Source organism: Cryptomeria japonica, chromosome 11 (genome assembly GCF_030272615.1).
Source record: "Cryptomeria japonica chromosome 11, Sugi_1.0, whole genome shotgun sequence".
Taxonomy (NCBI): Eukaryota; Viridiplantae; Streptophyta; class Pinopsida; order Cupressales; family Cupressaceae; genus Cryptomeria; species Cryptomeria japonica.
Genome location: NC_081415.1, coordinates 653,363,088 through 653,386,517, shown reverse-complemented (window position 1 = coordinate 653,386,517; position 23,430 = coordinate 653,363,088). Strand labels below are relative to the sequence as shown.

At 40.2% G+C, this 23,430-nt stretch overlaps 1 protein-coding gene across 1 annotated transcript; it reads right to left on the bottom strand.

Moving 5' to 3' along the window:
- Positions 1-15,644: 15,644 nt before the first annotated feature.
- On the bottom strand, positions 15,645-23,070 carry LOC131041186 (tubulin beta chain). The gene is made up of 3 exons (XM_057974185.2): positions 22,386-23,070; positions 17,008-17,277; positions 15,645-16,564 (listed from the first exon to the last, which is right to left on the bottom strand). Exons 1-3 carry the CDS (start codon positions 22,777-22,779, stop codon positions 15,897-15,899), a joined length of 1,332 nt encoding a protein of 443 aa, XP_057830168.1. The 5' UTR covers positions 22,780-23,070; the 3' UTR covers positions 15,645-15,896.
- Positions 23,071-23,430: the final 360 nt, after the last annotated feature.

Here is a 23,430-nt window from a genome sequence, read left to right as displayed (position 1 = left end):
GGATGTGGTGACAGTCATAATGAATTCATCCAATAGTTCTATGAGAATAGGATGGTCACCTGGCAGTGGAGCATCAGCGAGCTGATCTACGATGACTTGTCCTTTGATTGCTTTTCTGTCTACATACTCAATGTCAAACTCGCTTAACAGCATGACCCATTTAGTGGTTCTGCCAGTGAGGGCAACTTTTGGCAAGAGATATTTAAGCGGGTCAATTTTAGCAATCAGTTTTGTTTTGTTGTTCAGCATATAGTGTCGGAGTTTTTGTGTACTAAACACCAATGCCAGACATGCTCTTTCAATTGGGGTATAATTGAGTTCATACCCCACTAGTGTCCGACTGATGTAATATATGGCATGTTCCTTTCATTGATTGTCTGTTTGTGCCAACAATGCCCCCAATGCCACTGTGGTAGCACATATGTACAAAATAAGAGGTTTTCCAGGAGTAGGAGGCATATGTTAGAATCAATGACAGTCCCAAAGACACTGAGAGGGGGGTGAATCAGTGTGTAACCGGTTAACAGAATATTTATACTTATTTAAAACTTTGCATCCCAAAATAGTGTACCGGTAAATAAGAATTAATGCAGCAAATAAGAATAACAGAGACAGCATAAGAAACACACCATAACACAAGATATTTAACGAGGAAACCCGGTGTAGGAAAAACCTTAGTGGGATTTGTGACCCACAATATTTACTCACTGGCCAATGAATAAATACTACTCACTGGCACATGCAAGGAGGCCAACTACCTAGAGCACACTGCTCAATAAAGAGTCACACTGACTAGAAAATGGATTATCAAAATCCAATACAATGTACTGCTTCAAAACAACATCTCTCATGCCAGGTTCAGTACCAATTTAAGCTTAGTCAATAACCAAAACCTTCGTTATCAACTATATCACCTTATACAAAATTGCCTTATTACTCATTACAACTTTCTTCCATCTAACTCTCTTAAAAATGATCTAAAAGATCTCATACATATATGAGTCTTTTATAATATACCATGTCGGCTTTTACAAAAGATAATTACAATTCAAAACAATATATAAAAGTTTATTCCATGTCGGCCTGAGTGTCGGTATGGATTATTGTTGATGTTGGTGAAATGCCTGTCGGGGTATGTAGAAGTCTAATGTCGGTGTCGGTAACTGCCGGTTGGTTTCCAGATGATTGCTAGTTGGTTGCCATCAATGACAACATCAACTATTCTCATAAGAGTGTAAAATGCCAACAGCATAAGCATTGGAGGTGACGCCAGATATTCTTTTAGTTTTTCAAAGGCCTTTTGACACAAGCAATCCCATTTGAATTTTGTGTCTTTGCGCAATAGGTACGCAAATGGATGGCACTTATCTGCCAGTTGTGAAATAAAATGTCTAACAGATTGGAGTTTCCCCTAGAGGCTGCGCAGCTGTCTGAGAGTTTTCGGTGGAGGCATTTCCATGATGGCTTTCACCTTTGCAGGATCGACCTCGATGCCTCTGCGAGAAACAATGAAACCTAGTAGTTTTCTCGATGTCACACCAAAAACACACTTCTTAGGATTCAGGCACAATTTGTATTTTTCCAATCTTTCAAAGATTTGCTTTAAGATAGGGATATGTTCTTGTCTTGTCTTTGATTTGCCTAACAGATCATCCACATAGTCCTCCATTAATTTATGCAAGAGGTCATGAAAAATTGTTGTCATGGCATGTTGATATGTGGCTCCAGCATTTTTGAGGCCAAAAGGCATGACCCGGTAACAGAAAGTCCCCCATGGTGTTATGAACACAGTTTTATGTTGATCTTTGTCTGCAATCTTGATTTGATTATATCCAGAAAATCCATCCATAAGTGATAGCATCTCATGTCCTGTTGTAAGGTCCACAATCATATATATGTTGGGGAGCAGGAAATCATCTTTAGGACAAGCCTTGTTTAGATCTCGGAAATCAATGCAGATGCAGATGCCCCTAACAGGATTGCCGATAGGTACAATGTTGGATACCCATTCAACGTAGTCTATTGGTTTGATGAATTCTGTGTCTAACATCTTTTGGAGTTCTGCCTTGACCAGGAGTGCAATATGTGGATGCATTTTGCGCAACTTCTGTTTTACAGGTTTTGCATCTAGGCGAACAGCGAGATTATGAACCACCAAGTCAGGATCTAAACCTGGCATATCGACATAGGACCATGCGAAATTGATTTTTACCTCTGTAAGGAAACTGATGAAGTCTTGTTTCTCTTGTTCTGTGAGGGACTTGGCAATGAGCACGTTTTTTGGAATGTCTTCAGTGCCCATGTTGATATTGTCTGTTTCTTCTATTAGCAAATTTGACCTATCTTGTGGAAGATAACCAATGGTAGGGAGGTCAAGTCCCTCATCGTCAAGTGCCTTTTCCAGGTTTTCACTTTCGGATACACCTTTTGTTTTTTCTTTTTGTTCATCCAAAGGTGCCTCAAGGAGGTTTTCACCTAGGGAATTATGTTTTTTTCTTTTATTATATTTTTTGTGGCTAAGGGCATTGACCTGACTACCAAAGTATCCCTTTTCATGTAGTTGAATATCATGTACTATGTTGCAGTCTTCCAAATTTCGCATAGTCAGGAGAGTAATGAGAGCATTAATATCGACGCAAATATCTAAAGTGGGTTTGTCTCGTTGGCCCCAGTCTATGAGTTCAAGATGGACAAGATGTAGCTCGTGTGAAATGGGAGGGGTTGTGGGGGTGATGGCATTGACGTGAGTGTCAAAGAAGATGTCGTTTTTGTATTCATAAGGCATTTCATGGAACTCCTCTTCGTCAGAGCTTTCGATATCCAAAGAAGGACTTGAAGGGGCACCAGCGATAATAATCTTAGGCACCGAGGTGTACCCCAAGCCTATGTTGTACTTGTAGGAGATAGGATTTATGGGTGTTTTTCTTCCTTTCTCCTCTGGTCCCAAGTTGTGTCCTTTGTAACCCATTTTTTCGACTATAGCTTATGCTTTTGGATACATTTTTTTAGGTATTTTTGATGGGTCTTCATCGTCTTCCCGATACAGCCATGAAGAGACATTTGTGTCGAGGCTCTCCTCATCAAGTGGGCCCCATTGCTGGAAGGTGGTATCTTTGCATTGTATGACCGGTTTTTGATCTTTTTTGAGCTCTTTTGGTTTGCCAAATGTGATACTACTTATCAAATTGCCATTAGTTTTATATACAAAGTCATTCTATATTCTAGTCGGTTAGTATTACCAAATCATGCAGTCGGTACACATAGAGAAGTTGGTATGAACAGTCTAGTCGGTTACAGAAGGAAAACAGTCACGAAGCCCAGTATACACCGAGCTGTCTACCGAGTGTTATTTCATGGCTACCGAGTGGTAAAGATAAAACACCGAGTTGATATTCACCGAGTTAAACGTGTTACCAGATTCATTGAACCTGGACACACATATGAAAACATGTTACAAGAATCGAGGCACACAAAACCGTTATCACATTGGAAATTGCACATACAGATTTTGTATAATTTTGAGGTCATCTAACCAATGAAATATTTTGCATGGTTATTTATTCGAGAAATCATGTTTGTAAGATCGAAGCAATGAATCGGATCACCGACATAAGAAGTCTATTTATACAGCATGAATTTAGGGTTAAAAAGAGAGATGTGAATGTGAGAAATGTGTGTGCATGTGTGTATGAAGCAAGACTTATGTGATACATGAGAAATCACAGAGTATTATGACTGTTACAGAGACACGGAGGTCACCGAGAAGGTTATCAGAGAACAGTCAAGGAACAGAGTAAACAGAAGGGTTTACCGAGTTACTTTATGAGTTACCGAGGTATGCTATAGGCAAGGTAATCTTATTTTGAGCACATAGAATCTGCTACAGCATTTCAGATGTAAAGTTGCAGATATTTGTAATGATTCTATTGTAATATTTTGAAGTTGTAAGAGAAACCTTTAACAGGGTAAAAGACTCTAACCAAGTCTATAAATTGTAAATCCTTTAACCAGGTGCTACACTCATATAGTGTTGTAAAATCCCTTAGCAAGGTAGATCTAACTGATCTTAATACTCCTAACAAGGTAAGCTATCAGAAATAGCTAAATGTAGCTCTAACCGAGCATTCTTTATTATTGCAGTAGTGAAGTTGTGGGTGCCATCCCCGCCGCAGTTTTTCTCTCTAACCAAGAGTTTCTGCATGACCAAAATATATGTGTTATGGAGTGAATCATGTATGAATGTTATCTGTTGATTATAGTTTTGTTATATGTTACTGCACTATCATGTTTATGTATAACAGTAAAGTTATTACAAAAGAAAAGTTTTGGAGTACTGATTCACTCCTCCCCTCTCAGTACATTAGCTTTCCATATTGGGCCTAACAAAATGACTTAGGAGATAGGGGGAGGTTGCCTATTAATAATACATCCTCCAATTTGTATTCTCCACAACCATTATCCAGGATCTTGATTTGTGTGTCTGGTTGGGATGAGGTGGAGGCAACATTTGATGTGTCTGATGGAGGAGTTGGCGAGGGTCTATTTAGTGGGCAATGATATGGACGTTTCCCCTCTAAGAGTTTGCAATATTGGAAAGGTTGTGGATCACCTTTGATAGTGATCTCTCTTCCATTAAAGGGGAATTTGATGCATTGGTGATAAGTGGAGGGTACGACTTGCAAGGAGTGGATCCATGGTCAATTGAGAAGGATGTTCTAGGGGAGATCAAGATCTAGTACTTGGCAAGGGGTTTCAATTGTGATAGGGCCCACTTGAAAAGGTAAGGTGATCATGCCCTTTGAAACTCTTTCTTCATCATCATATGCTTTTATTGTGATCCTTCCTGATGTGTCTACCAGGTCCTCAAAAAGTCCCAATTGTTTTATTTACTTGTATGTACACAGATTGAGTTTGGATCCACCGTCTATCAGGATACGTTTGACATTGTGCTTCTGAATAAGGGCTTCGATGTGCAAAGGTTTATTATGGTCTTCATCTGCATGAGCATCTTTGGAAGTGAACGCAAGGTGTTGTTGGGCAGCAAGGTTTCCAATGAGAGCTTGGAATTGGGTAGCATTGATATTATCAGGAATGCGAGACTCAAGGAGGGCTTGTTCCAAAATGTCTTTATGGACAGGGGAAGTCTTGAGAAGTTCTGGAATGGAGATCTGTGTGGGGGTCTTCCCAAGTTGGTCAAGGAGGTCAAGGAGGTCGAGGAGGTCATATCGGCGGGTGGAAGACATGGGTGGAGGGTTTGGTGGGGGGGAGCTCCTTGGACGGTGACTTTACCTTTGCGAGTGGTTACATTGCAGTCATTCTGAGAGTAGGGGTGGAAGGTGTAGCACCTTGAATGACTATCCTAGCAGGGTTAGGTTTGCTTTGGGAAGGGGGAGGGTTAACTCCTTGGATAGTTACGACATTGACATGATTGTCTGCAGGCTTAATGTGACCTACTAAAGAGTTAAATCCGGTTATGTGATTAGTGTAGTCATAGTTCACCATGTTAGATGATGATCCTTTTCCCTTATCATGTTTCGGGAAGGATTCCTGGTACATTTTGAGTTTGTCATTGTTGTTACCAGGTTTTGCATTTGCTACTTCAATTTCACCCCTATCAATGAGATCTTGTATGTAGATTTTAAGCTTCATGCATTTTCGTGTATCATGTCCCTTGATACCGTGATACTCACAATATTCATTCTCATTATATCACTTAGGTTTGCGTTGATTGGGATCAAACGGGCAAGTGATCGAGAAAACCACTACGCCTGCTTGAACAAGCTTTTGGAACACCACTTCAATAGGCTCAGCAAGAGGAGTGAAGTCTCTTGGAGTCTTGTTATTGGATCGGGGTGCTCGCCCCTAGATTGAGACATCGTTGTGAGGATTTTGGGATTGATTTTGATTATTTTGATTGTTGAATTGATGATTGGTGGTGGTGGGTCTTGGAGGAGCGGCCACGGTCTGGACCCGTTTTGCATCAGTTACACCATCATTGACTACGTTCTTGTTCTTGGACAAGAATTTTGGTTTAAAATTATGATAAGAGGAAGAATTTTGAGTTGATTTTGGTAGTGTTTCAAGGTTCCTTCCTCTAACAAGACACGTTCGAGGGCTAGGCCCTTATCAGTCAAGTTTTGGAAAGATTTAATACATTGAAATGTCAGAGGTCTTGAAAGTTCGGGCACCAGGTTCTTTTGAAATAATTCAATTTGGTGTTGTTCTAGCATGTCCCATTGGAATTTCTTGATGAGGTGTCGCCATCTTTGCAAGAAGTTAGCGAAAGTCTCTCTGGGCCTTTGCTTTGTGTTACACGGGTCCATCATGGAAACATCATTAGCCATGTTGTAGGCATAGTGAGCCACAAACTTCTCTGCCAAGTCTGGGAAGGAGATAATGGAACCTCGTGGTAAGGACGAGAACCATGCAAGGGCATCTCCCATGAGACTCTTAGGGAAGAGCCTTCGAAGGTATAGGTCACTATACTATAGGAGACCTCTTGGCATAGGATGTGAAATTCCCGGACATGGTCGCGGGGGTCCCCTTTGCCCTCATACTTGGTGAATTTAGGGATCTCAAACCCTGGGGGGTAGGGTGCAACTGATATAGACAGGTCATAAGGACAAGGACAAAATTCCTGAAACGAGTAAGGTTTTCTTTTGTTAGACCCTTCTTTCATGTCCTTGATGATGTTTTTCATGTCCTGAATTTCTTTGATGAGGTTTTGTTGTGGATTTTGGAAATGATGGATTGTGTTCGCCCCTAGAATCGGATGAGTCATGGAAGGTGCACCACCACTAATGTATTGATATGATGAGGAAGCGGGGATGTGAGATGTGATGACTGACGTCGCAGGGACTTGAGTGAGAGTTGGTTGTGACCTGCAAACTATTGTGACAGGATTAAGTGTGGCTTGAATGAGCCTAGCGACATTGTTGACGGGAATGGAGGTTTGTGGAATAGAAATAGATGGTTGAGTAGAAGAAGATGGTATAGAGGCATGTTGGAGAATAGATGAGATCGGATTTGATAGTGGTATAGATGGTAAGGCGGAAGAATGTGGAATGGAGACCACGGGGGGAGGTGTCGCGGGTGTTATTGATTGAGTTTGAATGCTTGGCGGGGCCGCAATTGATTGAGTTTGAATAACAAGTGCGGCATTCTGCATGGGAGCGAGGTCTCCTTATGGTTGTTGACCAAGAGTGGATTTATCAAAATCAGGTGGGAGTTGAGCTCCATTTTCAAGGAGGGTCTTTCGAAGCACAGTAGGATTGTGTTGGATAAATTTCTCCAACATCTCTTGATTATAAGAGTCTGCTAGGAAGTTTGCACTTTCGGAGAGAGTTCATCTTGGTCAACCATATTAGGATTTTGTGTTTGATTTTGAGTGCTAGGTTGCACACTTTGTGTAGGATCTTCATATAGGACACTAATTTCTAGCATACCATATTGTTGTTCGACCATCTTTTCTTTTGAGATCGAGTTGTGACCATACAAGAATAACCTTAGAAAAGATTGGAGGAGGAAATTTTTGATGAGAGGACTTAGCAAGGCTCTTGGATTTTAGGATTTGAATTTGATGAAAATGGATTTTTGCTGATTGATAGGGTCCTTGGATTAGGACCCGGATTTGATTAGGATTGGCACCTTAGTCCTTGGATGAGGATCTCAGGTGGGAGATGAAACCACAAGCAAGGTAATGACCAAGTTGGGTAGAATTTAGACCTTGGAATGATGATTAAAATCCTTTCTTCCACTAAGGGTTGACTAATGACCCTAAGCAAAGCAAAGACGTAAGTTAAGAGTCTTGATTGACTCAAAGGATAAGGCAAAGGTACTTGGGGAGGATTCTTCTTCAAGCACAAAAGCCAAGTGATTAAGGATGAGGTCTAAATGAAACTTCGCAAGGCATGCAACCTTAATGTGAGTTTAAATTGGATTAAAGGATGATTTGATTTGGGGTTTTCAGAATTGATTTGATAATTGAAGGTGATTGATTTTGTGATTGATTGATGTGCTAAGCCCTTAGGAAAAGATTGGGATGATTGATTGAAGAGGGATGAAAGTGATGATTAGAAGAAATTTGGTGACTAGGCTATCCTTGGTATGAACATGACTCAATAGATGATTAGTTCAGATGGCAAGTTGTACGAAGGGACACGACCACCCTGATTTTGACGATAGTTGGTGTTAAAAGACAAACCTAAACCTTGATGGAGGGCACAAACTCATAATTCATCACTAGCGTCAAACTCATTGCTATGACCATGGACGTAATCGTGGTAATGATGCAAGAATGTCCTATGTTTAAGCAAGAGTTTGCGGTTTGTATACCAAAATTTCTGACGTCTAATGAGTTGTGCTTGTGTGAGCTTCTTCTTCTTGATAGGTCAGTGGATTGACTTCTTAGGATGCTTATACAACTTAGGTTTATGAAACATGAAACGGACGGAGTTTTGACGCAATTAGGACTGTGTGTGGATAATGACTAGGATGTGACTTGGATGATTGTTTGCTTTTAGACAAATGTTTTGGCAAAGTGTTTGAGTATAATGATGTGTTTTTTAGTCTACTCTTGGCAAGCAAGTATCAAGCAAAGCAAACACAATGATCAAATGAATTTTAGCTCAAAGACACTCATGCTCATGTACAACATTCTTAAGGCTGGCAAGGACAATAGTCATTAGATCCCAATCGGTTTCCCAGCTACGCTTACCCAGAGCAAACACTTAGATGCTTGACCCCACTGGATCCCCTCCACGACACTCACTTCTCTGGGGCAGCCAAGCATCAATTCCCATGAAAACTCCTCATGGCGAACTTTGTGTCTCTACTAAGGGCCATAAAAATATGGGCGGCTTCGGAGGTCCAACCTCCTGCACCAATGACTAGAAGGTTTTTGGCCACTATGCACAAGGTGTTTAATATGTCTTCTTGTTAGGAGCTACCCTTCGCAGTTGCGCAAGCGCAATTGAGGCCTATAGCCCAATGAAGCACCAAAAACTTGGTAGTCACGCAAGCGTAATTGAGATCTCTAGGATCCTACTAAGCACCCAATGTGAGAGTGAACTCTCATATAGCCCCAACCTATTGAACCTTTTATCATCAATGGCCTATTTATTATAGTGAGTTGGGAACCCAGGTCCAGGTGTACTCACTTGGATCGTTCCCCTCTTACCTTCTCAAAGAGCAAGTTGGGAGGGCAGGCCCGCTAAAGGTAAGCATGCAACAAACATGAAAAACTTGGAGGGTCTAGATTTCTGATTGTCTAGCTAGACGAGAGCATACTCTCCTACCTTTATGCTTTTCACAAAACACAAAATACAATGGTTCATTTATCCTCTAATTAGATCTAGGTGCCTAGTTAAGAAAAAACACAATATTTGGTTGGAACTCCTAGACAACCTGCAAAACAATTTGGATTAGTAGTTTTTTGTGTTTCTCAAGTCTTGGACAATCGAAGAAGCTGCAACACAAAAAAAAATTAAAAAAAATCAATAGTTACTGGCCTGCAGAAATAGCGCACGCGCTGAAATGCAGTCAGTTGTGTTGAAGCGCCTGCGCAGGCGCCAAAACGCCTACGTACACGCCGCAGTTAGCAGAAACCTAAACAAATAAAAAGCAATTAACACAAACAGAAATCACGATTTTATACCTGTCAATCACGCTGTTCTGGATCGATCGCGTTGAAGCGCCTGCGCACGCGCTGAAACGTATTCACTCGCGTTGAAAGACTAAAACCAGGGAAAAAGGTTAGTGGTTAAATTTCAAAATTCAAATTTAAAATCAAAATATTGCAGAGGGCGAGATTTTGAAAACGGTCGTGTTGGTGCAGTTTCCTTGGGCTAAAACGCTTGCGCATGCGCTGCAAAGATAAACAGAATTAGTAAATTTCAAAAATGACAGCGAGAATTTTTTTTTTTGAATTTTAAGTTTTTGCTCGCACTGGTGCACCTGCGCTCACATTGATGCGCATGCGCACGCGCCGAAGTGGTCTGTCTGTCGCATTGAACACGAATCTCTCGCGCTGTTCCGATACCTGCGACTTGCAAACTCAAAAAAACTCAAAAAAAATGTTAGTTTTAGGGACGTGGGTCCCACCGGGCGTGCCAAAATGAAGATGGTAAAAATGCAACAAGGTGAATCCAGATGGTTAGGATGCAAACAAAGCACTAAAACATAGTAAAATATGAAATATGAATCAAACCACATGAAAACATGAAGACAATGCTTATACCTTGACAACCTTTACCTTCTCCCTCGGATGGAGCTTGGATGAAGTCGAAGTGCGCCCAAATGCCTCCAATGTGATGTTGATTTGCCCCTAGATTGCTTGATGTGGTTGGTTCTCCAACATTGTGCACAAAAGGATGTGATGGATTAAGGATTGGAGGATCATATGGCTAAGTATGGATGAGAAGTAGCTTTGGCATGGTAAGGATGCAAAGATGGTTTCCTAAGCACAAATTAGCAGCATGAATTTTCTAAAATTGGAGATCGGATATGAGGGGATGGAGTCCTCAATTTATAGGGAGAGAGGAGGAATGGAGGGCTAGGATTGACCCAAGATGGAGGGTCAGGATTCCTTGTGAGCCCACACAAGGCCCAAGAGGAGGTGTGGAGACCAAGAGATATGCCTTAAATGCATTTCTTGTCTCTACACTCCTCAAGGTTCATTGGGAAGACTTCCCAATGTGCCATGAGAAGAACAGGGGATAAGATATTCCTTGAAAAATGGAAAATGAATAATTAAAAATTCTTCAAAAGGGGTGCTCATGGGGATTGGAGGAATAAGGAGGAATTAAAAATTCCTTGGAAGATGAGATGCTTAGAGGAATGTGAGATCTCACATTCACCTAGGAAAAGAGCATTAAAGGGGAGTGGTTGGATAGAAGGGACAAGGAGTTGACATCCAAGACTTTATTGAGATTTATCCTCATTGATCAACTAGCCAGAAGCAGCAAGATAGACATCCAAGACTTTACGTAGATTTATAGCTTCTCTGATCCTAGCTAGTCCCATCAGGGTCGTATCATCCACAAACAGCAAATGGGACTGAGGAGGTATGTCATTACCCAAACTCCAACCATGAATAATACCCAGTCCCACATTATACTTAATCAATCTCCCCAGACCCTCAGCCAGAAGAATGAATAAGTATGGGAAAGAGGGTCCCCCTAACGAAGACCCCTGGACACACCAAACAACTCAGTATGATCTCCATTAATTAGCATAGAGAATGAGGTAGACGAAACACAACTCTTAACCCATTGGATCCATTCATCAGAAAAACCAAAGGCCCTAAGAATCTTCTAGAGAAAGGACCAACGGACTCTATCATAAGCCTTTGCCATGTCCAACTTGATAAACATGGCTTTTTCATTGAAAGTTGTCATAGAATGAATGGTCTCAGTAGCAATGACCACTCCATCCAAGATTTGACAACCCTCCACAAACCCACTCTACTCTTCAAAAATGACACCCCCAAGCCAATTCTTCAACCTTTTCGCTATCAGCTTAGAAATAATCTTATAAATCACATTACAGAGAGAAATAGGGCGGAACTGGCCTAACCGGTCAGCCCCATCACACTTGGGGATGAGTGCAATGAAAGTCGCATTCAAAGCCCAAAGCATCTGCTTATTCCTTTGGGATTCTTGGACCACCTCCAATAAGTACAATTTGATAATATCTCAAAATTCTTGATAGAACTCAATCTGAAACCCATCTGGTCCAGGAGTCTTCCCTTTCTTCATGTGGAAAACAATCCTCTCAAGTTCCTCCAACAAAATAGGTCCCATAAGTTGCTTATTCATCTCCCTAGTAACTAGAGAAGGAATACAAGCAAGAACCTGATTTTCCTCTTCCAATTCCCCCGAGAATCCTCACTAAAAAGGGATTGGAAATACTGCATAGACTCCCTAGAAATCACCTGCAAGGAAAAACACTGCTCACCTCTATCATTAACTAGAAAAGGGATGGAATTGTCATGTCTTCTTGCTTTCACTGAATTGAAAAAGAACGCAGTATTTTTATCCCCCGCTTTAAGCCAATCAATATGAGCTCTCTGTTTCCAATAGATTTCCTCCCTAAGCTCCCACTCCTCTAAATCCTTGATTGCCCTAACTTCCTCCCTAAGAAAGGCTTCTGACAATCCATGCTCTCTTATCTCTCTGGTAATGCCATTCAACTCTAATTGAGCAATTGTCTTAGCATGAAAAATATTACCAAAACACTGACGATTCCACCGTTTAAGATGAAACTTAACAAATTGCAACTACTTGGCAAAAGTGTACATAGCAGTGTTAAAGGTTGGCTTCCCTTTCTTCCACCCCTTCGCAACATGATCCTGCAAAGAAGAATCTCGCAACCACATAAGCTAGAATTTGAATGAAGGAATGTGAGCGACTCCAGCAGAAGAAGACACCAATTTGGTGGGCCAGTGGTCTGAACCTCTCCAATCAAAAATCTCAGAGCATGTTGACCATCTCCCACCAACCCAAAAACTAGAAACCAGGAAGCGATCCAGCCTCTCTGCAATCCAATACTCCCCTATCCTCCTGTTGTTCAAAGTGAACAAACCATTACCGGGCTTGATGTCAACAAGATTAAAGGTTGATATACTATCCCGAAGAAGGAAGGAAGAAGGCTCCAACAGCATAACACCACCCTTCTTATCACTCAACTCTAAGATGGCATTGAAATCATCCACCATAATCCATAGATGAAAAGAAAAAACCCACGCATAAAAGTAATATGAGACCACAAATTTTGCTTACCTTGAAGATTAGTGGGGGCATAAATGTTAGTAAAAAAGATATATTCCCAAGTCTCAAGACTAGAGGCAACCCCGGATAAAGATGATCTGGAAGAAACCAACCATATAGGACGAATCCTCAAGGGGTTCCAAAGTCCAAAGACAAGCCACACCTCCATAGGAGCCAAATGCCCCAATACACTGACATTCGCCTCTCCCCCATAGCTTTGACACCAGACCCAACATACTTTCCACGGATAATTTAGTTTCCTGCAAGAAAAGGACATCGGGAGAATGACTCCTTTTCAATTCCCGAACAACTTTTTGTGTAGGGCCACTGTTCAAGCCCCTCACATTCCATGATAGCACAATCATTTTGGGGGATTAGAAAAATGAGAATCCAGAGTCTTTACTGACCCTGACTCAACCAAATTCTCCCCCATCAATTTGATCTTATCCAAGTCCTTCTTTCTGCCAACCTTCGAAATCTCTTTGTTGATCTTTTTTTAATGTCTTTCTGAAGAAGACCCAGATGTAAAGAGATCTTATTACTTTTAACCCCAGCAAAGTCCAATTTTTGTGCTGCAAGAGAAACATCTCCACCAACCATCTTCACTTCAACACTAGAGATGGGTCCCATCTGAGCCACTACCTATTGATCCATCTCCATTTGATGACTCCCAACCTCCTGCAAACCCTAGGTAGCATCCAAGTTCTCACTATTAGCCATCAACTCTGTTGCACTATGATCCAAAGGAATCATCCCTGGATTCACCTCCTGCTGGCTAAGATCATCCAAGGCTTCAAATCTGTTAAAGGTGTCCTCCTCCTAACTCTCCTGCAAAGACCTCTTTTGACCTCGGTTCCTATTCTTTGTCTTAACCGGGACAAAACCATCAACACCGACAGCCACACCAGACGTGGAAGCTTTTCCTTTATCAACCCCATCAAGGTTACGAGACGACTGTTGAGGCTAAAGCTCAACCGATTTAGACCTAGGGCACTTGCGCTGCAAATGACAATACTCATGACATAGACGACACCAGAAAGGTAAAGTCTCATAATCAAGTTGTTGGACCCAAGAGTAAGAGCCCACACACATCTATAGCATCTAACAAAAGCTTACTAAGATCAATTTCAACACAAAAACGAGCAAAAGTCATTACCTTTCTCCCCAAGGTTTGCGTTCAAGATCCAACAGGCTTCCCAAGCAATGTAGTTAGCATTCGCAACACATCCTCTTGACAACATTCCACCGAAAAACGAGGTAATCGAACCCACACTGGGACCCGATTTAGGAGCTCCTCCGAAGGGTTAAATCTCGCATGCCAAGGTTTGATGAACAGGCCCACCTGGTTATAAAAATATGGGCCTCCCTCAAAGACCCGATTGTGATCATCCATGCAATTCAAAATGACCATGAAGTAATTGTTTGCCAACAACATAACATCCATTTCCCCTTCCGAGGCCCAAGTCCTCTGAGCCCAATTCTCCAAAAACTGTAGAGAAACCCTCATCCCCAAAAATTTGCAATATAGCAAGTGCTTTGAGAAATATTCAACATCTTCAACAATCATCTCAGGCAGAATTACCAATTTCGACCGCTCTTTGCATCTCTCAAAACAACCATTAATCTTCGAAATCCGAGAGCCATTGGACAAACCTGCCCTAGTGAACCATGAATCTGAAACAAAGAGATCATTAGAGAAGGTCTTGATACCTTGGGATGGGGATTTCGCACCCAACGCACCTCGAAAATCCATACCGGGTGAGTCCCCCAAGGCCTCTCCCCCAACAGTCGACATTACTAAGGAGAAGGATTAGACACAAATAAAATAAAAACCCACACCCCAAAACCCTACCTACCGAACACTCCTCCCCAACTCTGTTACGGGGAGATAACGGCCACAGCCCTCCACACCCCACGAGCTCCTCCCACCGCTGCCACCAAACTCCTGACACCCTACACACCCCGCTCCAGCTCTCAACCCAATGCCACACCACAAACCTCCCCGCCACCAACCACCGATCTCCTCTGCAAAAGCCACCACACCCCACGAAAGCATAAAACAACCCCCCCCCCCAATGGGCTAGGGCTCGGATGCCCTAGCTCAAACCTGCACTCACGCACGCTCCATCTTCAATATTAAAAATCCCATATTTTAGATTTCATGTCAATAATAGAATATATTGCACATCCCTCTTAAACAAGGTGTACCTTAAGGTCGCTTTTCTCCCTGCAGGCTACATTTGCAATGATAAATATGCCATGCAGAAACGTTTTAAAATGCTTCCGAAAAGGATAAAAATTACACCAGTAAATCAGGCGAGTCAGCGGATTTTTCTACAATTTTAACTCGTTTACACGCCCAAAAGTTGTGGGAAATCACTCACTCAACAATTTTTTTTGAGAAAAATGCAAAAACGCACTGATTTGCTCTCCTTTTTTTTTTTCACTTCTATGCATTATACTAAATCAGAAGCAAGTTTGGAAAAATTAGCCATTATTCATATATAATAAATATGCAAAATGCATTGCTCTCTCCTAATCTAGACCCCATGAAGAATGACAAGTGGTAGATTTTTTATCACAATTTTTCTGCAATTTTAACTCGTTTACACACTCAAAGATCATGGGAAATCGCCAAATCAACAATTTGATTTGAAAAAAACGCAAAAACGCACTAATTCACATTCTGTTTTTTGGCCATTTATTGCTTCTATGCATTATACTTAATCAGAACCAGATTTGATAAATTAGCTATTATTCATATATAATAAATATGCAAACTGCATTGCTCTCTACTAAAATCTAGACCCCATGAAGAATGACAAGTGGTAGATTGTAATATCACCATAAAGACATGTAAAGAAGATGGTAACACAATAAGCAACAAATCAGGCACTATTTAAATCTATATCAAGCTTTTGAAGTGTAAGGTCATACAAATACATTACAATAGATAGCACACGCAATCAGGTCAGGAAAGAAATCAAAACCACCACAATCGCACAGCTCTTTCGGGCCCTCAACCAAAAAAAAAGTGAGTTTCTGTCGTGAACATGACTTCTGGACAACCCTTGCATAATAATTAAAGGATGGATGCAACAAAAACCCAAGCCAAAACCAAAGCAAGACCTACATTGCATCTTCTTCCTCTTCATACTCAGCCTCATCATCAGCTGTTGCATCTTGATACTGCTGGTACTCTGAGACCAAATCGTTCATATTACTCTCTGCCTCTGTGAACTCCATCTCATCCATGCCCTCCCCTGTATACCAATGCAAGAAGGCCTTTCTCCTAAACATAGCAGTGAATTGTTCACTAACACGCCTGAACATTTCCTGAATTGAAGTAGAATTTCCAATAAAAGTAGAAGCCATCTTAAGTCCCTTTGGAGGAATATCACAGACACTGGATTTCACATTGTTTGGTATCCACTCCACAAAATAAGAAGAGTTCTTGTTCTGAACATTCAACATTTGCTCGTCTACCTCTTTGGTGCTCATGCGTCCACGAAACATGGCAGAGGCTGTGAGGTAACGCCCATGTCTTGGGTCAGCTGCACACATCATGTTTTTGGCGTCCCACATTTGCTGGGTAAGTTCAGGCACAGTAAGAGAGCGGTAAACTTGAGATCCCCTAGATGTCAAAGGAGCAAATCCCACCATAAAAAAGTGTAAACGAGGGAAAGGAATCAAGTTGACTGCAAGTTTGCGTAAATCAGAGTTTAATTGTCCTGGGAATCTAAGGCAGCAAGTGCATCCGCTCATTGTTGCAGATATCAAATGGTTAAGATCTCCAACTGCAGACAATTGAAATGCATATCAGAATGAATAGCCGTCCACAAGGGAGAGATTTTTTAAAAACAAAACCTGTGCTGCTAAGTCTAATAAAGAAGAAAAATGGAAAATGCTAACCCCAGCCTTTCTGACATTTATGGTTTATGCTACATAATACCATTACAGACCAAACAGTACATGCGTATCTTTCTATCCAAAGCAGCCATATCTAAAACGACAGTAATGAGTCTGCAGATCCTCTTAGCGCCCAAGCAATAGGTTTTTCAGATACACATTACAACCAATACGCTCAAAAAGAATTGCAGCACACCTATGCACTCCTAGCGGTGGCAATCACACCAATTGTTAAGAATTATGGGAGAAGCCCTCTGCTTGATTGCAAAAATGGCATTTTCTGTCTACTGGCCCTAAAAATTATAACTAGAAGAAATGATTAGGAACTTACAAGTAGGTGTTGTTAGCTTCAATGTTCTGAAGCAAATATCATAAAGCGCTTCATTGTCCAGGACCATGCATTCGTCTGCATTCTCTACTAATTGATGAACAGAAAGAGTCGCATTGTAAGGCTCCACCACTGTGTCTGATACCTTAGGCGATGGAAAAACAGAGAAAGTTAGCATCATTCTATCTGGGTACTCCTCCCTAATTTTGGAGATCAAGAGAGTGCCCATTCCTGATCCTGTGCCTCCTCCCAATGAATGGCAAACTTGAAATCCTGTATATCATACAAGAAGATAATCAAATAGTCATCGGATACCACAAACGCAATATAACAAGTGTGTGTGACCACCTCGATACATTTCAAACTAGGGATCGAAATTTTAAATACACCATAGACAAACACCAAATAGTACCAAAACGATCAAATTAAAATGCCACCCAATTGCCATTATTGCTGAAAGAAAGCAAAGAAAGCTAGAGCATGGCAAAACTTATGCCACACTTAGCCCAAGTATAATTTTTCACGCACTGAGAAACCCCCCTCCAATTTAAAGCCACCATTCGCAGGTTCATCATTTACACAGAAATCAAAGCAAGAGGATTCAGCGATTTAAAAGGTATGGGACATGACATCAAATAATCAAAATTAAAATAAAATAATAAGAGCTAATAGACTAGCATGTAATAAAGATACATTCATCCTACCATTTCTCGCTTATCTAGAAAGAGGCAGCCCTGGCAGAAGCAGGTTACCCAACCTTCAAAATTACACATTGATCAGTGCAAGTTCTTTGAAATTGTCGAAAAGAACTTCAACCATATATGTGAAGCATATTCATGCTGTGTAATTACTCCACCCTATGATACCTTTGTAGTTGAGATTGTCCAATTATTCTTTTATTTTTTTAAGAGAGATAGACAAGCACGTTGCTTAGAATCGAAATGTGTTTTATTATTGCAATAGCAGATAAGGGAAGAGACCTTAAATCCCATACGCAGGGTGAAGGCAAACAAAATAGAAATTTGCGTCGACTCTAAACATGCATATCTTCATCTTCATATAGCATGTACCGAGGATGGAGCTTTAGTGTGAATAAATCAAATCAAACCTAATTTATTCATTCAATAGGTACTTGAAACCAGTCAATGCAAATTCTCAGAGTAAAATTTAATAGAGGAAAGAAGATCAAAACAGAGAATACAACTCCCATAGCAGCTGCATCTCCCATATGAACAAATTACAGTAAAATACTAAAAACAGAAGTTATGACACAACTGCATTTGCTCGTGTAAAATGAGCAGACGAGAGAAAAAACCATAGACACCAGTTTCGTAGACCAGCATTTGAGAAGATTATATGTGTCCTATTTCATCCAATAGCAACTTGAAACCAATCAATGCGAATTCTCGGAGTAAAATTTTGAAAGGGAAAAAGGTCAAAAAAAACAGAGAAAACGTAACTCCCGTAGCAGCTGCATTGACTAATGAGACAAAGCTTTACACGACAAGAATAAAGCTTGAACGCATAAGTGAAATTGAGCACCAGAAAATCATAACATAAAAGAAACATATTTCCAAGCTTATATTCATGATAATGTTAAGAATCATATGATATAAGGAGAATTTGAGGCAGCTCATTGGAAATGAAGAGCTGAGGGACACTTTTCTGGTGCTGTTGGTTCCGAAGCCCCCTTCTAAGGATACAGACACTGATTGAGGCTATAGGGAGCAGAGGAAGCGGAAAGGAGAATACCACATGGGCGAGGAGAAGATAGAAATCATGCTGAAATGGATGAAGGCAGATATTGAGGACTTGAAATTTAATGCGGAGATTTCAGAGAAATTATGCAGGTTAAAAGTACTGTGATGAGAAATATGGTGGTACCAATTCACAAGCGGATATTCCATGCGTTTCCTCGAACAAGATTTATTGACAAGAGCTGAAAGACGGAGATGCGGTGGTGCATGGAAAAAAAAATCTTGGGCTAGTGATAGATTGATGGATTGATTGAAAGGAATGTGAAAACCCCAAACATTGACCACACGGGACTGGATGAGGACTGACAAGACCATCGAGAGTGGATGGAGAGAACCAATAAGGAGAAGAATCGCAGCACGGGAAGATGTTTGAAATGGAATAGGTAGATAATCATGTTATCCTCAAAACACTCGGTCCTGGCCACATGGAGAAAAATTAGTGCTTGAATAATCGTTAAATCAATCTATACTCCAGGCAAACAATAATTTCCGTTGAAATGTTAAAGACGACAGGCTAAACCCGCCACAAAAATATGAATGAGAATCACTTAACCTACGCATGGACTAAATTGTAAGCAAAGACCAGATAATGATCATTAAAAGAAAAAAAAACAAAACCAAAACCTACTGTTAAAGAGAACGAAAAAAAATTAAAGCTCCTATGGAAAAATAAAAATAATAAAAAAATTTAAATTTATTTTAAGTTAAAAGGATTATGAATACAATTGATAAAAACGGTGGTCAAATTTTTAAAGTAAAATTTGCATCAACTTCAACACATGGATGATTTTGACTAATAAAATACCTTGCATGTGGCTGTCTAGTTGAAAATAATTTCTGGTTTAAATATGCTCTTACTCATTTTGTTGAGATTCATTACATTATTCTACTTATTTACATTTTAAGAAAAATCCCCTTAAAAAATAAAAACAAAAAAACTAATAGTATCGTAATAAAAGAAATTAAGAGAAAAAAAAAAATCATCCAAACTTATTTAAAAAAGCTTGTGACCCTGCTCAGAAACTACATTGTACAGAAAACGGAAAAAAAAAAAGAAGCATTTTGAACATAAAAACTTAAAACCCGTTTACAAATTACGAAAGAGATTCATGAACCACTCTTAAACGACGTTGAATGAAATCTCAAAGAATCATTATAAGGGAGAAAGAAGATCTTTAAATCTTTTATGTTACACAGATTCCCAAGACTGGCGAATGGGCTTTGGGGACACGGGGATCAAGGGTACTTAGATTTGGGGATAGAGGGGTATTGCAGAGTGACAGTAGTGGTGGCTGGATGTTGGCGGAGTTGAGAGACAACGTACAAACTAAGGTCTTCAAAATTATGTTATTTTTACATTTTTATCATTTTATTTTTTACAATAACAAACTTTTATTTTTGAAATTTGAAAAAGATTTAGAATGGGATTTATGAAAAAAATTCTGACTGATTTAGAGTGTGAATTGTGGGTCAGCTGTACCTACTTCAAATTCACAAGGGAAGTAAATTGAGTAAGTTCAAAAATGTTTGATTATAGACAAATTAAAAATTAAAAGTATGTTTCTTTATAATATCATGCTGAGTGAAACTGGGGCTGCTCCCATCCTAAGAATTGCTATGGTACATCTCATAAGATTTTAAAAAGAAATGAACAAATGGAAGAAGGTAGAAGGTCTAAGGTTGTTTTCAATTACATATCATGCAAAAGAAAAAAGACTTTGATGCAACAAATAGGACATACCATTAGTCATTATAGCTAACTTTACACACCCACAGATTCTAAAGAGTACATTAGATTTTCACAATTTTTTGTTGTTGTTTTCGCATGCGAATTAATTGTGTATAGCTATTGTTTTGGCTTCTGGGTAGTAATGATGCACATTGTGGGATCCATTATGCGTGCAAAGGTCAAAAAGTACACATTTATGCACAAATGTCCCAATAGTCATGCACTATGGGTACCCATAAAGGTGCACAAATGGGCCAATTATGGTCCCATAATGCTAAAAAATGAGTGGCTATTGGTACATGTGAAATTCATAAATGGGCTTTTAGTTTTTTTTTGTTTTTTTGGTTTCTTTGAAGTTAGCAATTGGGTTGTTGGGTGTGCAAGGTGAATGGTTATTGGAACATAGGCTGTAGCTAGTGCTCTCCCCCTAGTAAATGGAATACTTGCTTGAATGTGTGACCCACGAACAGTAAAGAGATAAAAGCTTTTGTTATGGATTTACTTGAATACGTGTCCCACAAACAATAAAGAGATAAAGGCTTTTGTTATGGATAAGTTTCACAAGCATATTTGGGATAAAGAGCTAAAGAGAATTAAAACTTATTATATCATTTCATTTTAGAGTGTGATGCCTTCAAGAATAGAAGGGATGAGTATGTTTATATCTTGACAGATGGCTCCTAGTATAATTATTCAGCAAGGGGTCTGTTGAAAAGTTGGGGCACTCATCATCACAATGCATAGAAAAAAGATTGAATTACAGAAATTGATTTAATCAAACGAACTCTTTTAGACTACATTTAACCTTGTGAACATTACAATTTATTCTTCTTGTAATCTTGCACAAAAAACACTTAGTCAAGGATTCTTGGCAATCCTCTAAACGTCTTAAAGGTAGGGGAGAGGAGCCAAAACGTGTGCACCCTAACTTCACGCTTCTCAAAATCATATGTGGAGCTTACTTGTCAAGTCCCCTACTCAAAAACAAAATTTCAAGTCCATACGGTCAAATATGATGCCACATCAACATGCATTTTTGTGAAGGTGTCCAAAATGGTCCCAAATTGTCATAAGATTCATAGGTGTGCACTAAGTCATGTTTACTTGTGCATTAACGTAGCATCACATCATTGATTTTTTTTTAAAATTTTAGAGGTACTTTTTTGGGGATAAGCATTGACATGACATTTTTAAGACACCACTAAAAGTGTCTATGTACTTTAACATGTATTGGTACCCTATCACCTAATGGTCCCTCTCCCCTAAGAACTTCCCATAAACATGCTCAAATACATAACGGTGGATGGTGGTTGGACTGTAGGGAAAGTTTCCCCAAACCCCGTATCTCTTAAGGCCCATTTCAGAAACGCCTGATTTTAAAGGTGAACGCATCCCGATAAAACAACGAAAAGAAAAATTTCTTATAAATAAACCGCATTGTATGGAAAATCAGAAGAGCAAACAAATAAAACTAAATAAACATTAAAAATTAAACTACTAACCCATTTTGTAACTGGTTCTTTTAATATGACTCATTTCTCTAAAGTTTGAACTTAAATTCTCTTATTATTTTACTGATCTGCCACTAAACTACTAACCCATTTTGTAAATGATTATTTTACAGTCCAAACATGACCAATTTCTCCAACATTAAACTCATACGTACAACCTCCATAGTAATGCTAGGGTGATCTATCTGCTTTTTGGTAGGTTTAGCGTGGCTCATTTTCTCTGAAGACAAACAGAGGCCTAAAAGTAAAAAAACAGAGGCCTAAACCAAAAAAACCCCAAAACACTAAACAAAAAAAAAAGGGAAGAGGAATTGCTTGAAGACAATGCGACGGAAAGCCGCTCTAAAAAAAAAAAGAATTCTTTTACAGAGAAGGATAATTCACCTTGAAGACAATCGCAATTCTCGGCCTCCTTGCGGACGACATCCAGAACAGAGTCGATGAGCTCTGCGCCTTCAGTGTAGTGGCCCTTGGCCCAGTTATTTCCGGCTCCAGTCTGGCCAAAGACGAAGTTATCGGGCCTGAAAATCTGACCATAAGGGCCAGATCGAACGCTGTCCATGGTTCCGGGTTCGAGATCCATGAGCACAGCTCTGGGCACATATCGGCCTCCACTCGCCTCATTGTAATACACATTGATTCTCTCCAGCTGCAGATCGGAGTCACCTTTGTACGACCCCGTCGGATCGATACCGTGCTCATCGCATATCACTTCCCAGAACTTTGCTCCAATTTGGTTACCACACTGCCCGCCCTGGATATGCAGAATTTCTCTCATTTTCACAAAAATCGCCTTTTTTAACCTCTTCCTCGACGTCTCAGGATCGAGTCCTTGGATGTTGTACTTGGGGCGGTATTTATGTCCTGCTCCAATAGCGAGGCCTCCGAACCAGAGTGGATTAAAGCATGCGCGGTTTTGGGGCGAATCTACGGCGCGCCTTGGACTTTAAAAGAATAGCGGTGGCGGGAGGGCTGTGGCGGGACGATAAAGCGTGAGGCTTAAGCTTGTCTATGTGACTGCCAACCAGACGAACGGTAGCTAAGGGGGACATTATCAGAGCTATGATTGGTTCCATTCTTGGAGAAGAAGCTTCCAGAATTTAAAGGTGAGTGGATACTATCATTTTGCTTTTGCGAATATTTTAAGTTCAAATTTGTTGCCAGTGCGCTTTCAAGTAATGTGATTATTGTTGTTTGTAGTAGAAGACTTTTTCTTTACTCAACCTTACATAGCCCCCAGTTTCCATCGCTCCATCTACCGTCGTTCCGTTGAAAATGAAACGGTGTAACTGTTAACGCTGCTTTTACCCGTAATGTTCCCGCCCTGTATGTGTGTCACGTCATTTAAAAGCGAGGAATATTTTTTGACGGTGACCTGCGGTCATATACAATTCTCATATCAAATATTGTTTAGTTATTTGATAGGAAA